This window comes from Zeus faber (assembly GCF_960531495.2).
Source record: "Zeus faber genome assembly, chromosome: 16".
NCBI classification, from domain to species: domain Eukaryota; kingdom Metazoa; phylum Chordata; class Actinopteri; order Zeiformes; family Zeidae; genus Zeus; species Zeus faber.
The window spans coordinates 26,986,047-27,007,696 of record NC_137202.1 but is presented as its reverse complement, the minus strand read 5'-3'; the positions used below and the strand labels follow the sequence as shown (position 1 = coordinate 27,007,696).

The 21,650-nt window shown below is 44.1% G+C and overlaps 1 protein-coding gene across 1 annotated transcript in view; it reads right to left on the bottom strand.

The window, feature by feature from the left end:
• ablim1a (actin binding LIM protein 1a) overlaps positions 1 to 21,334 on the bottom strand; it is a 28,144-nt gene extending 6,810 nt beyond the window's left edge. The window contains exons 1-18 of the mRNA XM_080017176.1: positions 21,197 to 21,334; positions 16,686 to 16,869; positions 16,191 to 16,300; positions 14,747 to 14,873; positions 13,884 to 13,977; positions 12,081 to 12,168; positions 11,582 to 11,646; positions 9,807 to 9,851; positions 9,104 to 9,181; positions 8,566 to 8,724; positions 8,437 to 8,481; positions 7,621 to 7,656; positions 6,740 to 6,869; positions 5,153 to 5,272; positions 4,280 to 4,384; positions 3,360 to 3,407; positions 2,081 to 2,221; positions 67 to 158 (exon numbers count right to left, since the gene is read on the bottom strand). Of these exons, the coding sequence (XP_079873302.1) occupies positions 67 to 158; positions 2,081 to 2,221; positions 3,360 to 3,407; positions 4,280 to 4,384; positions 5,153 to 5,272; positions 6,740 to 6,869; positions 7,621 to 7,656; positions 8,437 to 8,481; positions 8,566 to 8,724; positions 9,104 to 9,181; positions 9,807 to 9,851; positions 11,582 to 11,646; positions 12,081 to 12,168; positions 13,884 to 13,977; positions 14,747 to 14,873; positions 16,191 to 16,300; positions 16,686 to 16,834 (1,632 nt within the window). The 5' untranslated portion in view covers positions 16,835 to 16,869; positions 21,197 to 21,334. The remainder of the gene's footprint in view (positions 1 to 66; positions 159 to 2,080; positions 2,222 to 3,359; positions 3,408 to 4,279; positions 4,385 to 5,152; positions 5,273 to 6,739; positions 6,870 to 7,620; positions 7,657 to 8,436; positions 8,482 to 8,565; positions 8,725 to 9,103; positions 9,182 to 9,806; positions 9,852 to 11,581; positions 11,647 to 12,080; positions 12,169 to 13,883; positions 13,978 to 14,746; positions 14,874 to 16,190; positions 16,301 to 16,685; positions 16,870 to 21,196) is intronic.
• Positions 21,335 to 21,650: the final 316 nt, after the last annotated feature.

Below are 21,650 nucleotides of genomic sequence, written 5' to 3'. Positions count from 1 at the left end.
ACGCTAAGATACTTCCTAATTCCCGGCGGAAATAATGATAATGGGATGTCCAGCTGCGTAGCTCACCCTGTTGAGATGCTCCTCCTGCAGCTGCTTTCGTTTCAGGGCCTCCTCCTCCTCCTCTTCCCGGGATCGCCTCCTCCCCTCCCCTCCGGAGCCTGCGTGCACCGCACAAACAGAGCCCGGAAACAATGAAGCAATGACGGAGAACAGGAGCGTTTATAGACACGTGCACACTGAACACGTACATGACCTTCAGGAAGACACCACGCAACTACGCTGCAAAAAAGTCCAAAATTGAATTAAAAAGTTCTCGGCCGATTGGGGGGTGGTTTCTGGCTTGCAGTGTAGTGCACAGCAGTACATACTGAATGTCATTATTAATGATCATTAGCTTCCTGCATGAAGACAGAGAGATATTTCGCCCCCAAACACTCTGTGCTGTATTGCACAGAACCACCTTAAAAAGGACACTTTGCTGTTTTTCGACACGGGACTTATTAAAATACTGGCTCCCATTATTCACAACGTAAACCTGAACATGTCGCTATGGAGATGTCTGCGGTGCAGATGTTTGAGCCTTCGCAAAAAAAAATAAAATGTGAATCTCCTTTTTGAAAACAGGAATTGATATTATATTAGTCTCAGTGTATTTTTTTACATGTTTTCAAGATTATATTCAGAACTACTTTTTTTTTTTACATTTTTAAGTGAGTTTTTATTGTATATTTAACTTTTTTTCGAACTTGAACTTGAACTTTGTTTTTCATATTTAGATTTTCATGTTTTATTCTATTAAATGGACAAATGGAAAATGGACCCAACTTGGGCATTTGATCGGGTTTTTCAGACTTTCATTCACTCTTTTATAATTGCAGCAAATCGCCTCTTTGGCGACATCTGCAACAGAACATAAGAGACTAGAAACAGGAAGTTGCATTGCTTCATTTTTTTCACCCCTAAAATAAAGGCAACCCACTGTAGCCAAGAGCATGCATCCGTCCGTCCGTCTGTCTGTCCGCCTATCTATCTGTCTGTCTGTCTGTCTATCTATCCTTCTACCTCTTTATCTATCTATCGTATCTATCTATCTATCTACTGTATCTGTCTGTCTGTCTGTCTGTTTGCCTGCCTGCCTGCCTGCCTGCCTGCCTGTCTGTCTATCTATAAAGCCAGAATTCCTGTCTCTCATTCCATTCTCTAGTCTCTTCTCTGAAATAAGCATGCATATTACCAAAATAACCGATTTGTGAAAAATACCCCAAAAACTGACGAAATGCACGGTTTGTGTAATTTCTTTTATAAAACATATTAGGACGGTGTTACTATATTGTAAATTTCCCGTTTTTGTTTGTTTTTTTCCCCCAAAAAAGGAGATTTCAATGTCTCCAGCGAGGATGTTATAATTAATGATGGGAACCAACATTTTGATGAGGCCTGGGTAGAAAGACGCCGAACCAAGTCACAGAGCAGTGGATGACACATCCTTTACAACAAACAAATGGTTGAACACAAATGGCAGACAGAGCTGACCAGACAGAAAAACAGAAGGACTCACCAGAAGTGATGTGATGAGAACTGTTCGCTGTTCAGGTGATATTTGTAATTCAAAATATATATATTATACTGTATATTTAAATATATTTTTTAAATTGCAGATATTCTATACACGGAACAGCACAGTAAGACAGACAGACAAAAGTCAGTTTGAAGTCAGCCTCAGTTATCTCTGTCTAGGTCATTTGTGGCAGTACTGAGTACAGCTGGAATTGTGTAGTAATAGGCACCCAAATTAAACTAAAAAACCTCAAGCTGTCGCAAGCGAAATGATAAAAATAAGTAAAATAACGCAACATAGCAGTAACATTGGCGGCCATTTCACACATTTCGCACAAAGCCAAACTCTGTATAATTATTGCCCAGGTGTTTTTGGATTAAAAGCACAGTGAATGCTGGGATGCTGTTAAGGGCGTCTCCTATAAGGGTTAAGGGTTGGCGTGGTAACGTGGTGTACCAGTGGAAACTGTGTGCCAGTGGGGGAGTTGAAGGTGCAAGCATGCCCATCAAGAGCCTACTGTACCTAATACAGCCAGAGAGGGGGGCCACGGGTCGCCCTCAACCTGTGAGCTGTCGTCCAGACAGGGAGCATGGGCGGCAGGGAAGGTGGCCGACCTGATGATGTCATCGGCGGACTTGCATTGGGGTGCTATGGCAGCCGTATCTAGGTCGGTAACCATGGGAACTTATCTATCAGTGTCTGGGGTCAGGGCGTCTCAAGTACAGGGTAAACATTCAAGTAATGTGAGGTCTTCGGGCTTGGGGGTGGTGGTAGTGGTGGTGGTGGTGGTGGTGGTGGTGGTGGTGGGGGGGTTGATCTGTGTTTCGGGGCTCGGTAAACATCGACAGTGCATCACAACGGTCCAAACGCAACAAGCAGTCTTGGAATCTTATCTTCGTTAAAAAAAACAAAACGACCTTTTTGTCTAGACAAAGTGGGATTTAAAGGATATGTTCGCCTTTTGTCAACCCAGGCCTTAATAAGGACATACTGCTCGGCTGCAGCTTCTCACTGTGCTTAAATGCAGTCCAGTGGGGCATATACATTTAAGCCTGAAAAACTGTTAAATCTCCTGTTTTTCCAAGAAAAAATAAAACAGGAAACTCATAATATTGTCATTCTTTATGTGATACTCTAAAAAGGGAGGGAGGTTTCTTTTGCATTTCAGCAAATCAGCACAGAACATAAGAGATTAGAAACGGGACGTTGCATCGCTTAATTTTTTCACCCCAGGAACGAAGGCAACTCACTGTAGCCAAGGTTACAGTTGGGATGTACTTTGGCAATTGCAAAAAGTATTTCTAAATAAAATGTGAAATGACTGTTCTTCAAAACATTTTCAGAAAATACCCAAAGACACGTATGTCTATAATGTGTTTAAGGCTTAAATACGTCTCCTGGTTTTTTAAGGCTTAAATGTTTCCCCATTGGAATGTCTTTGAGCACGGTGAGAAGCTGCAGCAGAGTGGTAAGTTTCTCAGTAGATACGAACAGCTATGAACGATTGGAACCAAATGTGATGGGAACGTTTTAATAAGGACCTCGCGGCAAAATAGTAAACCCATCCTTTAACATTGAAGAGTTTTCTTAAAAAAAGTGCCATTTTGTATCAGCAAATCACTTAGTACCTCACCACAAGATTCTACAAAACCCCTCAAAAACAAAAAAAGAGGGGGGGGGGGTTGACAACATTTAAATCTCAAACACACTTTACCGACATTAAAACAGTAATTGCCATTGAAATTGTGACTTTGTGACCTCTGAAATAAGCAGGAAGAATGAAAAACAAAGGCAGAAGTACCGTGCTGTTTGTAGATCGGTGGTTTCCTGTAGATGTTGCTCCCCTGATCTAAAGACGTTGATGGAGGGAAAAAAGAACGACTTTTAGAGAAATCACTGTCCCGGGAATGTCATAGACACCCGTCATTCCTGGTCAATGTCTATTTGGGTGAATATGGTGAATTTGGTGTTCTTTACTCCGTCACACCTTCTAATCGTGGTCTGTCGATAAAAGCACATTCATGGAAAGAGAGGGGGAAATAATAAGATGTGAGGTAAAGTGACAAAAAGGGACAGAGAGAGAGAGGAGTAAAATAGAGCGAAAGAGAGAGCGCTGCAAAAAAAGAGAAGAAAATCCGTCCAAAAACATGTTGGGAAATTATCTGAAGCGTCTTCCAAAAAATGTTTTTTTATCTGACTTAAGAGAAATAACCCAAATCTAACTTGCATAATTTTCTATGCGTTAAATGTAGAAGATGTCTTTTTTTTTTCAGCAGCAGCATAATAGAAGAAGACGGGAGACAGCGAGACAAATCCAAAATGGCGTATTACATTACTACAAATACTTTTTTACGTATTTGTATTTGATGCAAAAAGTATGGTTTCGAACATACTGAACACGTTGTTAGTATGCCATTAGTATGCTAGTATGCCATTTTTGCTGCAGCGAGAGAGAGAGAGAGAGAGAGAGAGAGAGAGAGAGAGAGAGAGAGAGAGAGAGAGAGAGAGAGAGAGAGAGAGAGAGAGAGAGAGAGAGAGAGAGAGAGAGAGAGAGAGAGAGAGAGCGAGAGACAGAGAGAGAGAGCGAGAGAGCGAGAGACAGAGAGAGAGAGACAGAGAGAGACAGAGAGAGACAGAGAGATAGAGCAGTAGCAGTAGACGGTGGAGGGTGGAGGTTCTGTGCAGGAGCAGTGACAGGGTGTGCTCCGGTGCCTACTGTACCTGGGAGGTGGAAATGTTTAGGGGTCTGAGAGAGAGGTGGAGTGACCGGCCGGCTGTCGGACCTGAGGGGGAGGGGGGAGTTCCGGCCGCTGGGCGTGTCGGCGCCTCCAGTGGGCGGGAAAAACCAAGAACACAACGTCAGCACGGGGGCGGCCCCCCCCACGACGGGGGAAAAAGCCGCGGCTCCGGATCTCGCGTTCCGCCGGGCGGGGTGGGATGGGATGGGATGGAGAAGCTCATCGGCCTCGACCAACCGAGTTAGAATGGAGTTAAACGGCTCCGGGCCGGACAATGGGAAATGGCGGCGGGCTTAAGTGGGAGCTGCAGTCACAATGCGAGATTCGCTATGAATCAGGAGGCTGAATAATTTTGTCAGCGCAGGAGATGAATAGAGGTCATAATAAAGTCGTCTAGTTTGAGGGTGTAGTGCTCATGTGCGCATGCGTTCAGTGCAGTGAGAAGGGTAATTTTTGTGCAAACCTCCCTGTATTTCGTCGGTGTTCTCTGGAGGTTGAACATGCAAGTCCATTCCAAATGTTCTCAACTGTCCGATGCAAGGTGAGACTTCTAATGAGCGGGTGTAAAGCAGGTGGATCCTTACTGCCTGCTGATACAGGCGGACACTGTGTTTGTGTAAACAATGCATGCCAAACAGCACATGGGAGGGGGCTTGTGTACTAGTTGAGAGCAATACTAGTTGAGAAGTTCATGACATGGGCGGCCTCTACCTGCCGTTGACAAATGAGATGGAGGCGGTTTTATGAGAGGCGAAGCATGATGGAGGTGGAATCTTGCTTTCGGCGGGTTGCGAAGAGGAGTGGAGTGGAACGAAGGGGGTGGGGGTGTCTGGTGGGGTGGGTGGTGGGGGCTTACCTTGACTATGGGGGAGGAAGTGGTGTCTGAAAGGGGAGGTGGGGCGGGAGTCACTATTTCTGGAGCCCACACTGTTACTGCACAGGGAGGAGCAGAGCTTCTGCATGCCTGTCAGAGCCTCTGCGGGGGGTGGGGGTTGGAGGGGGTGGGGAGGCAGGCAGCACCCAGCACGGGCGGGGGGAAAAGTACGAGGGCAGGGGTGGGAGGGTTAGAAGGTGAGGGCCGAAAAAAATGGAAAATAGGAAAAACATAGGGGCGGGGGCAAGATTTACAGGAAATAAAGTACAGAGAAGAACTTAAAGACCCTGTCCCCACCCACACCCCCACCCAGTGTCCCGAAACAACTGCTCAAAGACTGTTTGAGCCGATGGAGGGTAGGAAACACGGAAAAAGAAAGCATTTCGCAAGAGGCGAAGCCAAACCCCCAAAAAAGTAGCGGAGAACCGAACAAATTCAGGTCTTGAGAAGAAAAATAAATGTACTTCTGAAGGTGATGTCATTGTTTTGAAAATAAATCTTTCACTTGTTTTCAGCGCTGCCTGGAAGGTGCAAAACAACCTGTCCTCTCTTTCGAATTCATAACGTCTTCGGAATAAACTAGTGCTGTGCCCGTTCAAAACACGCCTGTTCCGAACGGGCTGCATTGTAGGGGTGGGCCGATCGATGCCAAACATATCGATACCACTGATACTACGTCTCTAACAAAACCAATAATAACGGTTTGTTTTGGTCGATTCTGGCCCTGCCATTACTTGGTATAGGATCTGGACCAAATTTGGCAGTATCGCCCACCCCTGCACTGTTCGGAACGGGCTGCGGACGTAAGCAACTCAGTCGCAGAGCCCTGAAGCCCCCCCCGCTGCTGCACTGAGCGGAGTGGCTCGCTGTTCGCTTGTTTGTTCAAAGTTTATTAATATTACACATGTCGTGTGTCCAAAGTGCACCAAATCCAACACTGAACGTCCTTGGGTCACCAGCGGTACCCCTGCCAAGTCGAAGTAGGTCGGATGATAAGATCTGATGTTGTCAAGATAATCAAAGGCCTTACATACATGCATACATGCTCCCCACCCTGATATGGGTGGGACTATTTAAGCAGCCAATCCCTCCTGCCCGACCTGCTTTGCTGCCTGCTTTGCTGCCTGTGTTGCTGCGCTCCCTCCACCTCCCCTGCCTCCACCTGTTGGGCTATACTCTTCTATCCAATGGGGGGACTTGGGCTGAACACTCCTATATTTCTAGCTCATTAAGTACGTCTGTTTTCCTACGTCGAGCAGAAATAGAGGCCGTTATGTCACGGTTTTGTGTCCTGGGTTGGCGCAGAGGCTAAGCAGAATAAGTCTAAGTTAAGTAAGGCCCTCACAAAAATAACTAAACCGGCGTTAACAAATCCCCCACGGCTCCACTTTGAACTACTCCCTTGGGCAGAAGGCGTCTGCCTTATTTGAAATGACAGCATCAAACTCAATTTGGGAGAAAGCCTACCCCATGTATATCGACACAAACACACACACGTACACACACAGGCAAGTATGCACACACACATTCACACATCTCTGCCACGATGGCACTTAGCGCAATACTTACCTGGTCTGTGAAAATGCTGCGGGGAGCGTGACAGGGTGGGCGTGTAGCCATGACGGTTGTATACAGGTGAGCCTATGGAGCCCTGACTGGTCGATCTCTGGAGGATGCGTTCCCTCCTGTCATACGATCCCTAAGAGATGAAAACACGCCAGTGCACGCGCACGCACAGACGCACAGACAGACACACACACACACACACACACACACACACACACACACACACACACACACACACACACACACACACACACACACACACACACACACACACTGCTTAATATACAATACATACACACACTGGAAAACTTCAGCAGAAAAGTGCAAGACACATAGAGGGTTATTATCAGGGCTTGGAATTGGAACTAGAACACCCGCCGACACGGCAAATGTGGGAAGAAATATCCCTGATATATTTTGATGTGAAATGTGTTTTCTCATATTTTAAAGCTCTAATTAATATGTTTGAAAGGATGCAGTGACTGATATTCCAATTTACTTCAAGTATATCATTTTGGCTCGTGGAAATTCCGAGTGGCTGGTCACGTTAAAATCTAGTAGCCATATCGACTGGCAAAGCAAAAGGTTCCTTTCAGTTATGATTACTATTACTTGACATTTACTATATTCATATTAAAATAGTTGAATGAGATCAAAATTTACTTTGTTCTTTTAATACATCCCCTTGTACTTTGTCAAAAACTGAGCTCGAACAAAAACTCAACAGAAATAGGTTTCTGAAAGAAAGCCTCGTTTTAATAATAATAACTTAAAAATAGAAGCGTCACGAGCTTGTGCGAAGCTAAAATGAAACAAACCGAAGACAAAAGAAAATGAAAGAAAAACAAATAGAATAGGACGAGGAAAAAGGCAAGAACGCTCACCTCACCGAGCGGTGTAGGAGACATGTTTCTTGAGGACTGCAAGTCAAACAAACGCTGAATTAGAAGGGGTGAGGTTTTTGAAGACTTTTTTAAAAATAATTATCTATCTGTCTGTCTGTCTGTCTGCCTGCCTGCCTGTCTGTGCATCCGTCTATATATCTGTCTATCTGTCAGCCTTTTTTTAAAATAAAATACTGAAAATCGTCTAAACTTGTCCGTGTGCAAACAAATCCACCGTGCGAGTGTCTGCAGCGTCAGCTGTGACTCAGAGATGACTTGGTGATGTTAACAAGCCTTTATCTGTTTTTCTGATGGACAAACCTCCCAAAAACCAACACAGTGACGCAACAACTGCTCTACTCAGACCCGTTGACCTCTGTGACTCGGAGCCATCTATGATTATAATAATAATAATAATAATTGTTATAATTATAATTATAATTATAATTATAATAATCATTATTTGTAAAGCATCTGTCATACAAAATTTGCAGGTCAAAGTGCTTTACAGACATTTAGGAATGAATAATTATGAGTAATGAATTACTGAAAGTGAATGAATAGCACATTTGAATGAAATGTACATGAATACTAGGATATTTCACTGCATATATGTATGAAAGTATGCATATGTATGTGACAAATAAACCTCAAAAACATTTCACTGCATATATGTATGAAAGTATGCATATGTATGTGACAAATAAACCTCAAAGACATTTCACTGCATATATGTATGAAAGTATGCATATGTATGTGATAAATAAACCTCTTGAATCTTGAATAGTACAATAAAGCCGATCATTTGTCTCTCACCTTGTCGTCTGGCAGGGGAGACCGCTCCTTCCTGGCAGTGTGGAGCTGCGAGAACACAGGGGAAAACCCGAAAAGTTGAAATCCTGCCACCACGCCATGCGAAATGTTGACCAACCACTGTACGTTTACCTCTCCCACACTTTCTCGTCTCTCCTCTCGCTCGTCCAGGGCGGTGGTGTACATGGGTTCGTACGTAATGAGGTCGGGGCGCTCAATGTCATAAATGGCTTTGACTTTGGGAATGGCAGCTAGGTCTCTGTAATCAAGGATCTCATTGTCTACTTTTGCCTACAGGGACAGATAAAAAGAAATACATACAAGACACAGCACACAGAGGGATTACTAGACTAGAAGCGCAGGCCACTTCCAAAAGACAAAAAAAAAAACTGTTAAAGGCCACCGTCAGCTCTTGTCCTTTGCAGAATGCGACGTACAGGTGAAATGAAACCCTTCCTTTTACGCTCGTTCTTTGGTCAAAATCGATGCTGAGTCGACTATTTGGATCGGAAAATCCCCCCGCCTAGAGTGGCGTTTAAGAGCTTTGAGGGTAGGAAACAGGAAAGCTGGGGGTTCCTAGTTTACTGCCCTAGGAAAAGGTTTGTTTTCTTTCACATTTCTAAACGAACTAGCACGGAGCACATGGGACGCTCAACGACACAGCACTCACATATATGGTGTGACCCGGTGAGCCAGGTATGCTTGAACCAGGTCTGGAACAAATGCTCTCGGACGATGACCTCGTCGGCTGTGAAAAGAGGTACAAAACAGTTGGCCGTCAGCGAACGGGGGGCGCTGACCGCATCCAGTGCCCGCTGTGAAACATCTCCTATGGGACGTGGAGTGAACGGGAAAAAACCCAAGCCCCATTAGCATTTTTGGGGAAACCTGGGGAATCCAAAACCCCCCGTCGGCGCGTCATTCATTTGCACACTTGCAAAGTGAATGAGTTTCCGTTCGGATGGCTTTATGCTCACACATACACGATGTACTTTGATGAGCGTTCATGGGAAATGAGGACTTTGGATGGCGATGGCGGTTCAAAGATTCAATGAATGCAGCCTACTTAAATGACCTCTTTAATACACAAATGGGGTTCCAGCATGTACTCAGTTAATTATTTTATTAATTTGAATTCAATTCAAATGAATGCATCTGACCCCCCCCCGCCTTGTAAATTTGTATTAAACTCCATGCAGCTCCGATATGAGCGCGATGAGGACGTGAGAGTCATGACGGTTCTCTGGATGACAGACAGAGGCAGGCACTGCAGACTGTCTCCTGCAGGTGGCAGCAGACAGTGCATCATGTCCATGTCATCATGTAGGAACCACAGCATGATGCCATCTCATAGCCAATAGCGAATACAGTACCTGCCTTTCTGTTTTTTGGAGGAGTAAGAGAGACGGAGGTAAGAGCTGTGGAGGAAGGCAGACGGAGGGAAGGGGAAGGGAAATTGGGGGTGGGGGGGGTCACAGGACATCACACAGGGGCAGTGACTCTCCAGCCGCACTCACAGCCCACACATACTGATTTAACCAGCATGTATACGTGCCGATAAGCACATGGAAAGGAGGGGCATGTATTTAAATATGCATGAGTGTGCGAGCATTTACACAACAAGCATATTAAAGGATAGGTTCACTCGGTTTCCACCCAAATAAGCAAATTCATATCAAGTGAACATGCTTTAAAATATATATTTCATTATATATATTTCATTGAGTTGGAGTGTACAACTTTTTTTTATTTTCATCGCGCACAAGTTGCCAGCTCCGGCTCAGGGTTGCTTTGATGTCATTGACCATATACAGTATGTGACGTGGTGATTGTTGATTACTGCAGATCATGGACATCCCTGAGTGTGCTTTCTATTTTACCCTTTTGATTGCGGCATATGGTTTCACCCATTATCTATTTCGTCAGTTCTGGTAGCCAACGTTGGTAAAGGCTGCTATCTCTCTTGTCCGTGTAGATTAGACGGAGCTCCATGAAGCAACGGGTTGAAAGCTCGAAACGATGCTGCGTTCTAGTGGAACTTGGAAATCCAAGTCATAATTCCGAGTCGGTGGTCCCCACATCAGAACTATTGGTTCTGTTTCGCAAAACATGGAAACCGCAGCAAATTTGTGTTTGTTTGGCAGCTTGTGAAGCCTGCAAGCTAGAAAACGTATGTTAACATAACATGTAAAAGAGTAGTTCAAAGTAGTTTAAGTAGTGCTTTTAAATTAAATCCATGCATAAGGGCACGTTGGTCACTGTTAACTGTGTGTGTTGTGTTGCTGTTGTGATGTCAGGTCTGTTATCGTGGTAAACTCGGGCCCGAGTGATCCGCCCCAAAATTCCAGCTTAAATGGCCGTTTTCTTGCAATTTTCCAAGTAGAAGGTCAGATTTTTCTGAGTTCCAACTTCAACGGGCAGCAGCATTAGCATTAGCAATAGTTACATTTTGTCAAAACTCTGAAATGCTTAGGGGGGCTAAACCGGGGCTAAGGGGCTATAGCCCCCTCTAGCCATAGTGTAGAGACATCCCTGCTGTGCTTAATGCAGTCCACCGGGGAGACTAGAAACAGAAAGTTGCTGCATTTCACCTACCATATTGCAGCCAATATTTTTGATGTACTGCCGCAATTGCAAAAAATTGGCCTTTTCATAAAATGTGATATTACTGTTATGCATAAAATACACTGAGAAACATGTTTTCGAAAGGGATTTTACGGCTTAAACTTTTGCCCAATTGCTTTGCATTCAAGCACAGAAATTGCAGCGGTGCAAAGTTTATCAAAGGTAAAGCATTCAGCGAGGTTGTGCTATGAAGTTACAGTATGTATACAAACCTATCCTTTAATATACATTGTGCTCACACGCACACAGGTATCATAAGCACAAATACAAACACACAAGAACACACACACACACATACAAACACACACTGCCGCACTGCGATCCCACTGGAAATTCAATTTACACGACAGGCAAGGATTACAAGGGCATGGATCAGTTCGTAAAGGGATTGGTTCGTCCTCTGACGCTTTGAGTGAATTCTAGAGCTTCTGCGGTTAAAAAAAATAGATAGATAAAAAGAAATATCATGTGGTCAAAACAACAGCCAAGGACAATGAAGTCAGTGGGGGCTCCATATTCTTACCCGTTCCCTGTGTCTCTCCTCTGTCCTGGTGGTGTTCTTGCAGCCAGGGTGCCAGACTGTTGATCCTGCAGAGATAAGGAGGAGGGAGAGTTAAAGAAAAATAATAATAAATCATGTCCACAACAGCCTAGTCCTATTAATTATTCATATTCAAAACATAATTTGCATAATGTAAAAAAAATATGTTACTTTCATAGAATGTCCAAAAGCATTCTTGAATGTATGTAACTTTATGTATTAGAGCCATACCATGCAGAATTTCGCAGAATATATTTGACAATTTAAATTAAAATGTTATTTTTACTGCACTTCTTATTGCATTTTATTTCAATGTTTTTAATTTTTTTTATTAAAAAAAAATTCAAATTATTAAGCTTTTTTATGCTAATTGTCTGTGGAGAAACCAAACCTCACCAGAACAAATTCCTAGTATGTATATATGTTCCTTGCGAATACAACTGATTCTGAATGTGGGTCTAATTTCTGATAGCTGGCTCACCTTGCAGGTACATCTCTTCGCCTTCTGTGAACATCTGGTTGCACCTGCTGCATCGCGCGCAGCTCGGGTGGTAGTGCTTATCCCCCGCCTGGAAAACACAGCAAAGCCAACGTCACGGTCAACGTGACAAAAGGGAGGAGGCGGGGGGGAGGCTGAATTGTTTCCTGATATTCACAGGCTTCCATTAGCCGGGGTAATGACGGACGCGTACAGGGACGGGATGTCTTCCTCCTCGGGTCAACTAGAACCACTATCAAGAACCGTCTGCGGAACAAGACCAACCGTCTACCAACCATCCATCCAATCGAGCGGTTCTTTTGTCTGTGATGGTTCTTCACGGAACGACTCTGCCTTTTACGGAAGACAGTGGAGAAGCATTCATTTTCACATGCATGTTACAATTAGGGTTTTGTAGACCTTAACGACCGCTTAACGACCGAAACTCAGCTTTCGACCCTGAGTGGTGCTCGCTCTACGTTTGGTACAGAGTGTCAAGCCGTGGCAGAGAAAACCAGTGTAGCTACAGCGCTGGGCTGTTTGCATGCGGCGCTCCGTTCAACAAGGACTTTTTAGACTGGACCTCTGACCAGGGATGATGAATAGCCAAATGGTCCTTCCCACTATAAATAAATGTCTATGCATATAACAGCCCTCACAAGCGGTTGAAAAGTGGACACTCAGAAATGTGCAGCGGCCAGCTCCGATTTGCATTTCACATTTTACTATGTCAAACTGAACAACTCTTTATCAGCAGCTGCTCTGAGATGGGGGGCGGGGAGATGACCAAAAATCTAACTCTCCACAAAAACAATAAGCAAAGGCAACGACGGAGGCAATATTTGACCTTTTCCTTGGGTGAGTGATTAGGCTGATCAGACAGACTGTGATGGCTTTAGCTCCGCTGATCCATTGGCCGCAGCTCAGGCCTGAGATGCCATGGCATTTTCCTATTGTCATGAAGACCCGCTTTGGGAGTGGATTACTGTAAGCACTGGCCAGCCACCACTGACATTACCGTGCCATTAACTGACACATAACTCCCTGTCTGATTAGATCACTGTCGGCAAAACCACAAGCTAGAATTTGTATTACCGCACTGAGCTAAGTGCAGGACAAGCGTGAATAAAACTCTGGTTTATAGCACATTAATGATGATATAATTCATGGTTTTTTATAACAGCAACACAGCACATCCATAAGTTATGATTGGGCTTTTATGTCAGCTTGCATTAGTCAGTTATGTAATAGGAATGCCACTTAGCACCCAGCAAACTTGTACGGGCAAACATGTACATCTATGCGGGGCAGAGACAGAGCTGGAATGATAGCGAAAAAAAACATCTGCTCAGAATTAATCTTTTAGATGAATAAATTCATGTCAGGTTCTAGTTGACTCTGTGCTTAAGAGATTACAACAGAGATTACCAAACTACTTTTCGGGGCCTTGTGGCATGTAACATCCTGGGTCTGAATGGGACGCTGCGGATGATGCTGCATTCATCCATTTGGTTGAAGCGTGAACCTGTTATGAACTCCATGTGGCAACAAACACAACTGAAAATTGTCGCATTTGTCATCTGTTACAGACCAACAGTGGAAAACCTTTCTGCATAGAATTACCTTATGTGGGATTGATATAATTTGCAGCATTAATATTGAGCATTCTATATTGAAGTGCAATATACAGTATATGTGTAACATCCACCCACAAAGCAGGTATTCAATCTCAGCCAGAGAACGGATCAAACAAAGGGACAAAGGAGAGGGATGAACTTGCTCAAATGCTACTGCCATCGGCTTTACCTCCAACACCTTCCCAGTTATGAACTGATGGCACGCCTCACACTGGACACCAAAATGGACCTGATAGTCCTTCTCACAGTAGGGGGCGCCATCCCTGCAGGAGGAGGAAGCGAGAGGGAAGGTTACTCTAACTGAGAGCATTTCTATAGACAGACAGACAGACAGACAGACAGACAGACAGACAGACAGACAGACAGACAGACAGACAGATAGATAGATAGATAGATAGATAGATAGATAGATAGATAGATAGATAGATAGATAGATAGATAGATAGATAGATAGATAGATAGATAGATAGATAGATAGATAGACAGACAGACAGACAGACAGATAGATAGATAGATAGATATATTGAATTGCAATCAGCAGCTCACATCAACACAATAAGACTAAATAAAAAGCGAATCAAATAAAATTTGAAAAAATACATTGTGCATCTTTGGAAAATATACAATAAAGCAAACAGTTTAATTTGTAAAATATACAATACAATAAACAAAAAAAATCTGCCAATGTACCCTAAACCTCATGAAAAACTACAGATATAACCGAAAAGATAACAGAAATACAATAAAATTAAAATAAAAGATATGAAAATGAAAAGGACCAGAAAAATAAAAAGGTCATGTCCAAAAATGGGATAAATACAGCATGGTCCTATACAATAACTTAGGAAATAAACAGTGACGCAAAAGGATGAGCGTACAATAAACCTGAACAAATGATGGAAATAAGCCTGATGACCATATCGGTCTCTGTAACTGTGACCATTTGTTGTCTGTAATATCTCGTTTGTCCCATGTATTAAATGTGTATGTGCCGGTCGATGGATGGTGGATGGGTGGATGTATACCACTCACTTGCTGATGTACTCCCCGGTTAGGACTTTGCCACAGGCTTTGCACTTGAAGCAACCCAAGTGCCACTGCCTGTCCAGGGCTAAGAGGGCCTGTCCATTCTTAATGTCTCGACCGCAGCCCGCACAGTCTGTCAAAGCACACAGATGACAACGCCAACAGATGAATCCACGCATAAAGAAGAAGAAAGAAGAAGAAACAGTCTTTAATTGTCACACGACACTCCACAACACATGCTTGCACACACACACACATGCACACAATCTCATAAATGTGAGTGAAAGTCATTGGCTATTCTGGCGAACGCATGTGGTATTTACTGATAATAGGCCTACTTCCCTTAACAAATGCTGCAGTGGAAATACCACTTATACCAGTGATTCTCAATGTGGGGTCCGTGGCGCTGGGGGGACCCAAAAGTTTTTTTCCCCCAAAATTTTTTTGCGGGAAAAAAAAAAGACTTTTGCGTCCTTTGAAGGGGTACATCTTAAATTTTTTCGAAATATAATATTTTTATGCAATATATATACATAGGGGTAGGGGTGTTATTTTCTCTCATATATGGGGTGCTTGGTTTGAAAAAGGTTTGAGTTGAAACTCCTGTCTTATACCAAAAACCCCATTGTACATTCAGTATATGACACAAATTCCAAAAGCCCCGTTGTCCCTGTTCCAATGAATAGGGGATGACTGTTGCAGCCCACTGGAACCGTGAGAGATGCTAACTGCGTGAGGCATAACGAGGCCTCGGTAATGACGTGAGGAGAATCAGCGTGCCTTATTTATAGGTGACCTCGTCTAAAAGCTCTTCCAGCGGCCAACAGAGAGGCTTGTGCAGCGCGAGCCACGGCGAGAACGAGGAAGAGCCGGGATGGAAGAGGAGAGGAGGAGACGGTCCCCTGCTTTTGGAGGGAAGGAAATGCGCGGCCATGCATAATTTAGCAGGGCCCGTCTTTGTGTTATTTCATTCAAGGGGCACGGCTGGCTCCTATACAGGGGATGGGTGCACTGGGAGGAGTGGAGCTGTTTAGAAGTCCCTGAGCGATACCCCCTCCATCACTGCGTCGACAACAACAGCCGCGTTAAAGGTGAACTCCGTGAAGCTCGCCAGGGGGGATTACAGTACGCAGCGGTGACTGTACAGGAGCAGCTGGGTAGCGGTAGCGTGAGTGGGTCAACCAGGGTATGGCTCCCAAGCATTGAGCCACAGCTCAGTATTCCCTTCCAAAATCCATACTAATGTCAAGGTTTTAAACACTGGTGAGTTTTGGATATCCCGGATGGTGCCGTTAATGTCTTGGCAACGCAACTCTAATCAAGGATATACTGTAGTGGACATATTGATGCATACGATTCATCACATTGTAAAATCACAACCAAAAAGCATGATTGTTTTAGTTTGCATTTTGCAGCAAATTCCTGTTTTTTCAGTGGCGGCTATACTCACTGCTGGAGCCCAGGATGTCTTTGGGCCCCGGGGACATGGGCTGAACACAATACTGACACAGACAGTCCTTCCCGTTGAAGGTCACCCTGTCTCCAGCGGGGAACGGTCGTCTGTTGGAGGGAGGTCAGAATGGTCAGATGACACAATTAGAACAGCACGCTGCATCGCTGACTCAGACCTGAGGCGAATGAATGAAGCTCAAGCTTGGTCGTGGGTTCAACCTAAATAAATGTTATTTTATTGTAAAGAAAATGCCCGACTGGGATCGTTAGCCTATCATATCAATATTGCGGTTAAAAATCGGTCATTTCTGACGTCGAGAGTCTATTTTAGTGTGATCAAAATACAGGCATGAATAGCGCATTTTCCTCCTTGGTAGCCACAGGTTCACACAGTGGTTTTGTGTAATTGAATGAAATTCTGGCCGAACTGCTTGAGGTTAAAGGTCATTGTGCAGCGACATTGTGAGTGGCAGGCCACGGACAGGGCACTTACTTGCAGATAGTGCAGACGAAACACGCTGGATGGTAGGTCTTGCCCAGGGCAGTGACCACCTCCCCCTCCACAAAGTCCCCACAGCCATTACACCGGGTGCCATGCATGCGCTGGTAGTCCAGGGTGCAAAGATAGTCTCCATTCTTCATGAAGAAGCCCCCCTGGGCTAAGTCACAGCCGCACACTGCAGGAGACACACACACACACACACGTGCGCACACACACACACACACACACACGCACATGCACACGCACACACAAATGCACACTCTGCATGTAAAGCAATTTAGTTCTCTTTTCATGGGACGCGGAAAGCGCCCAACCATAGAGTCATCCCATTCCGTTATGCATCATTGCATTTGATGAGAACTCGTAGTCTGGAGAGGTTTGCTGAAAACGGGAAATGGACACTGACTGAATTTAGCCAAAAAGGGAAATATACCTGAACACTTAACACTTCTCACTGGTGCGCATTGCGGCGTGATGCTTTTGGGTATATAAGCAAAGTATTCTTTTGACCCGGCCGCAGAAACAAATAACCAGACTCTTTCTTCTAAAGGGATGGTTCATTGATCAAGGTGAGGAACACGCGGTCTTTTCTTTGTCCGCTTGGAGAGTGATTGTTTGGCAGTCGCCCGGCTGCAGCTGTGGGGAAAAGTTCATCTGTGTGGGTGCTGATAACTGGCCCTTAATTATGCCAGCGCCCTGTTATGCAATTCAAGCCTAACCTTGACTTGACAGATTGATCAAGGTGGAAATAAAAATGTGTAGAACGATTCCTCGACGCTGTTATTTCAACGTCAGTTTGGACAATGTTATCAATCTATATACTCCCATGATTCATCAGAGGAAGAGACAATTTACCATGGGTTTGAATGTAAAAAGCCTCTCATTTCCACGATGCCTAGCAGCGAGCGGAGAAGGGCGGCCTTCAATAGGTCGACCCTTTGAGCTTTGCAGCTAGAAATAATTGACAACCTTTCAGACCCTTATCGGAGGACTGGGACTCGCTCAAAGTGGGATCACAATACGATCTGAAGATTAGCAGCAATAAACGGAACAGGCATATCACAGCACAGTAAAAGGTAGATTGCCCTCTGCCTTACTGTACTGTATGTAGCATACTGTACTGCATACTGTATCACTGTTCTTGGTTACTGCATACTGAGCTGTGTTGCTGTTCTGTTCGGTGTTACTGTATTGCTGTGTGTACTGTTGTATACTGTACTGTATATCTTCATACACACTTTATCCACATGCACTTTAATGCACATATCTGTATATACAAATAGCCTATCCCATATACATAACTCTATTCCCTTTACTTCTATTTTGTACCCCCACTCTGTTTTACCTTTTGAGTCTTATTTTATTTTTATTTTATTTACATTTTGTATTATTCTATTCACTAACTGCATTACATTTTAGGAATCAGTTAGTTTCAGTTAGTTGCTAGGTTGGAATTCGGTTAGCTATTATGTTCAGTTTAGCAACTATTGTGTATAATCTCCGGGTGCGTTGCAAAGACATTTCACTGCATATATGTATGAACGTATGTGTATGTATGTGACAAATAAACCTCTTGAATCTTGAATCTTAAATTTTAAAATTGAGGCAAACAATTTAGGTTTATATACAAAAATATGTAATTAACTTAGGATGGTTTCAAAAACAAGTGCAGGGGGAAACATTCACAAAAGAACTGAGGTAGGATCCAACTACGCATGAGGTCAAAAGAACATAAAGAGGGTTTAACATAACGACAACAGGACACGCCAAACGGAGCCGACCAGATGAAACAGGAGGAATATAGGGACAGGACCAAACCAAAACAAACACCAGCGGGGGGAAACAAATGTCAGAAACAAAATGGTACTCGTAACATTTTTAAACTGGAAACTATATAATATCAGTTTCCCATGTTTTAAATGAAGGCAAAATAAATAGAAAACATGAATTTATAAAATGTGTTATTATTATTAAAGTAAATACAAAATAACCGCCCCCAGTGAGGTGAAAGTGAATAGAGCGCGTCTGCCCCAGTACTGTCGAGTTCTTGGGCAAATTGGTCACACTCTAGAATCAAATCCATAAAATATGCATGCTTGTATTATTTATGTCTTTTAACGTTGTTCATGCATTATGAATGTAGTGTTTTCAAATATGATTACAAAAATAAGGGAACTTTGATGAGGGCTCAGCTCCATTTGTGTGGTCGTGGGAGCGTCCGTCACATGTGTAAACCTTGCAGAAGCGCCGCGATAGGGGACAACCCTGCACGTCCCGTCCACACTGCGCCAGGCTGTTAATTATTTGAGCACCATGTGTAAGCCCGGGAATATAATTGGAAACAGCCATGGGGTGGTTTGGGCGGAGGAGGTGGAGGAGCGGGGGTGGGGGGGGGGGGGTTGGTATTTCAATGTTGGAGATAACTGTGGCTAATCATTCTTATGCAATGAGCCAAACACAATCCCGGGGATGAATGTGAGCGAGTGGAGTAGAGGAATCACGTTTAATTGCATTAAGGCTCAGGGATGAGGAGATCAGCTGTTAATCTAATCAACTTGTGGGAATTCCGCGGTGGAGGAATGGTGACCTCAAAGCGTTGGCTCCAGCCACCTTAGGACGTTAAGTCTGGCATCCTAAGCTCGCCCACGCATGCCTGTGCAATGCGTTGAACATTACTCTTTGTCAAAAACATCCTTTCGCCGGGTCACAGCGCGCAGGTATAAATTAAAGTTTTTGAAAAAAACGGGGACCGTAGTCAGCCCTTCACTACCTGCATGCCACGAGTGGACATTTCTCCTGGCACTGGCACGGTGGCTATATAGGGCGAGAGTTGAACGGGTTATCTGTTTATAACCTTTAAGTGCCAATAAGCTCATACCCCTTAGTCACCCTGGCATGCAATGTACTGACAATTATCATTAGTGGAGCAGCAACAAGACGGACATGCACGCATACACAGGCACGTCTATCTATTTGGCCGAGGCAGAATCGGGTGCTAATCTCTACATTTGCCGACGAACCCCACCACATCTAAAAGAGTGTTCCAGTCGCAGATTCACATTAAAAGGCCCGCCGGGTGGCTGTAGAGGGATCGCGCCAGAATGCAAGAGCTTCATTCTGCTGAAATGTTGTCACAGCACGCGTGGACTTAATGGAGGTGTGCGCGCCTGAGCTATGTAGGACCAACGAGAAATCACCGGGGATGACTGATGACGCTTTGTTGACTTGTCCTCGGCCCCTGAAAGGCGCTACGCTCATCAGGGCCTTTGTGGGTGACTCGCCTAATATGAATGTGAACGTCATCTTTTCATTGAGCTAGTCATCTCTTTATTTCTATATGCATTTTTATTTATTATTTGATCATTCATTTCCACTCTTGTAACTGACGCCAGCTAGGAGCCTGGTGTTGGTTCATTCATCATGGGTTGCCATGGTGTTGCTTATATGTGAAGGTTCAAGCTCATCCCCATTTTCCATTTGTAGAAAATGACGAGGGGAAAGCAGTAATAGCATTTTCACACCAAAATTAGCGGGTTGATTTTGAGCCGTTTAAAAGAATCGGATGGTTCATGAACAACCCAACGCTTCGGTGGTGGGAAGTGGGGACCAGCTAAGTGAGCGCGGGGGTTCTCCACTGTGCTCCCCACGGTGTGATCCCCACACTGGCAACATTTCATGGTCCCCCATGCGGAAAAAAAGTAAATAACTTCTGATTTTGGATTCTAAATGGAATATGAAATGATGGAAAGCTACACAGATATTCCTGTCTATTTATGTGCCAATGTCCGGAATTTCAATGCACTTCACACTTCACATTCGGGGCCAAAATGAGCGGGTCGACCGGGTGTCCAGTTTACATCATAGCCAATCGCAGGTGGAGTCTATTAAAACCAGTGTCCATTGCAGAGTCATTTGACCTGGGACTCAGACCCGGGTTTTTCCTTTCCCACTGACGTCATGCCGGATGTTAGTGGGTTTTACCGGGTTTTTGGTGCAGTGGGAAAGGGGTATAAGTGAAATAGGCTGGAGGTGTCCTTTACATTCTAGAAAAGCCTCTTGTGTGTGAGTATTCTCTTCTTAAGTTACAAATTTGCTTACTCGTGTTTAATTTCGCAGTTTAGGATACGCAAATGATGCTGACTATTTGTATTTCTATCTCACTATTCCTGTTTTGTTCTGACTATTTTAGTTTTTTATATTTTTTATTGTTATTTCACTTTTTTTTCATTCAATTTTATTTCATTTTTTATTTATTTATTTATTTTTTAATGCTATTGTGAAATCCACCAAACCTCGCTGAACAAAAGTCTGTAAAATTCCATAAAAAGTCCCTGGGGAATAAAACATTCTGATGACTAGTCCTTATCTGGCATAGGGTTAGGGGACATGGTCTCATGTACTGTATGTCCTCTGATACTATAAAGATATACTTCATGTGAGCATGTCCCCCGGTGCATCAAGAAAATCTCACGTTAGGGATAAACCCTACAGGTGTAGCTTACCTTTACAGGTGAAGCACTTGAGGTGGAAGTGCTTGTTCTGCACCCGCAGCACCTCGCCCTTACACGGCTCACTGCATTTGTAGCACTGAATCAGGGGCTTCTCTGCAGAGTGGTGGTTTGTGTCCTGTGCATGAGCCACTAGAAGGGAGGAGAGACATTATTTGCGCGTTATTACCCAAACGGTGGATGGTCTTTGAGAGTCCACGGGCTATTTATTTTTCTGCCACCGTCCACCTGCATCTTTAAATCCAGCGTCACTACAAAAGTTACATTTTCCACTTGTATGAGTAGAATGGCCTTATTATGAGATGTTTTGACAAAGCCATTGCTGACTTTAGCAATATTTCTTTTGAACCGTGGCAAGGCTTGCCTCTCGCCGTACTTTACAGGCCTGCACAGCCATTCATCCAGCATGTACAGTAAGTGAGTGCTGCTGCAGTACTGCACCACATGC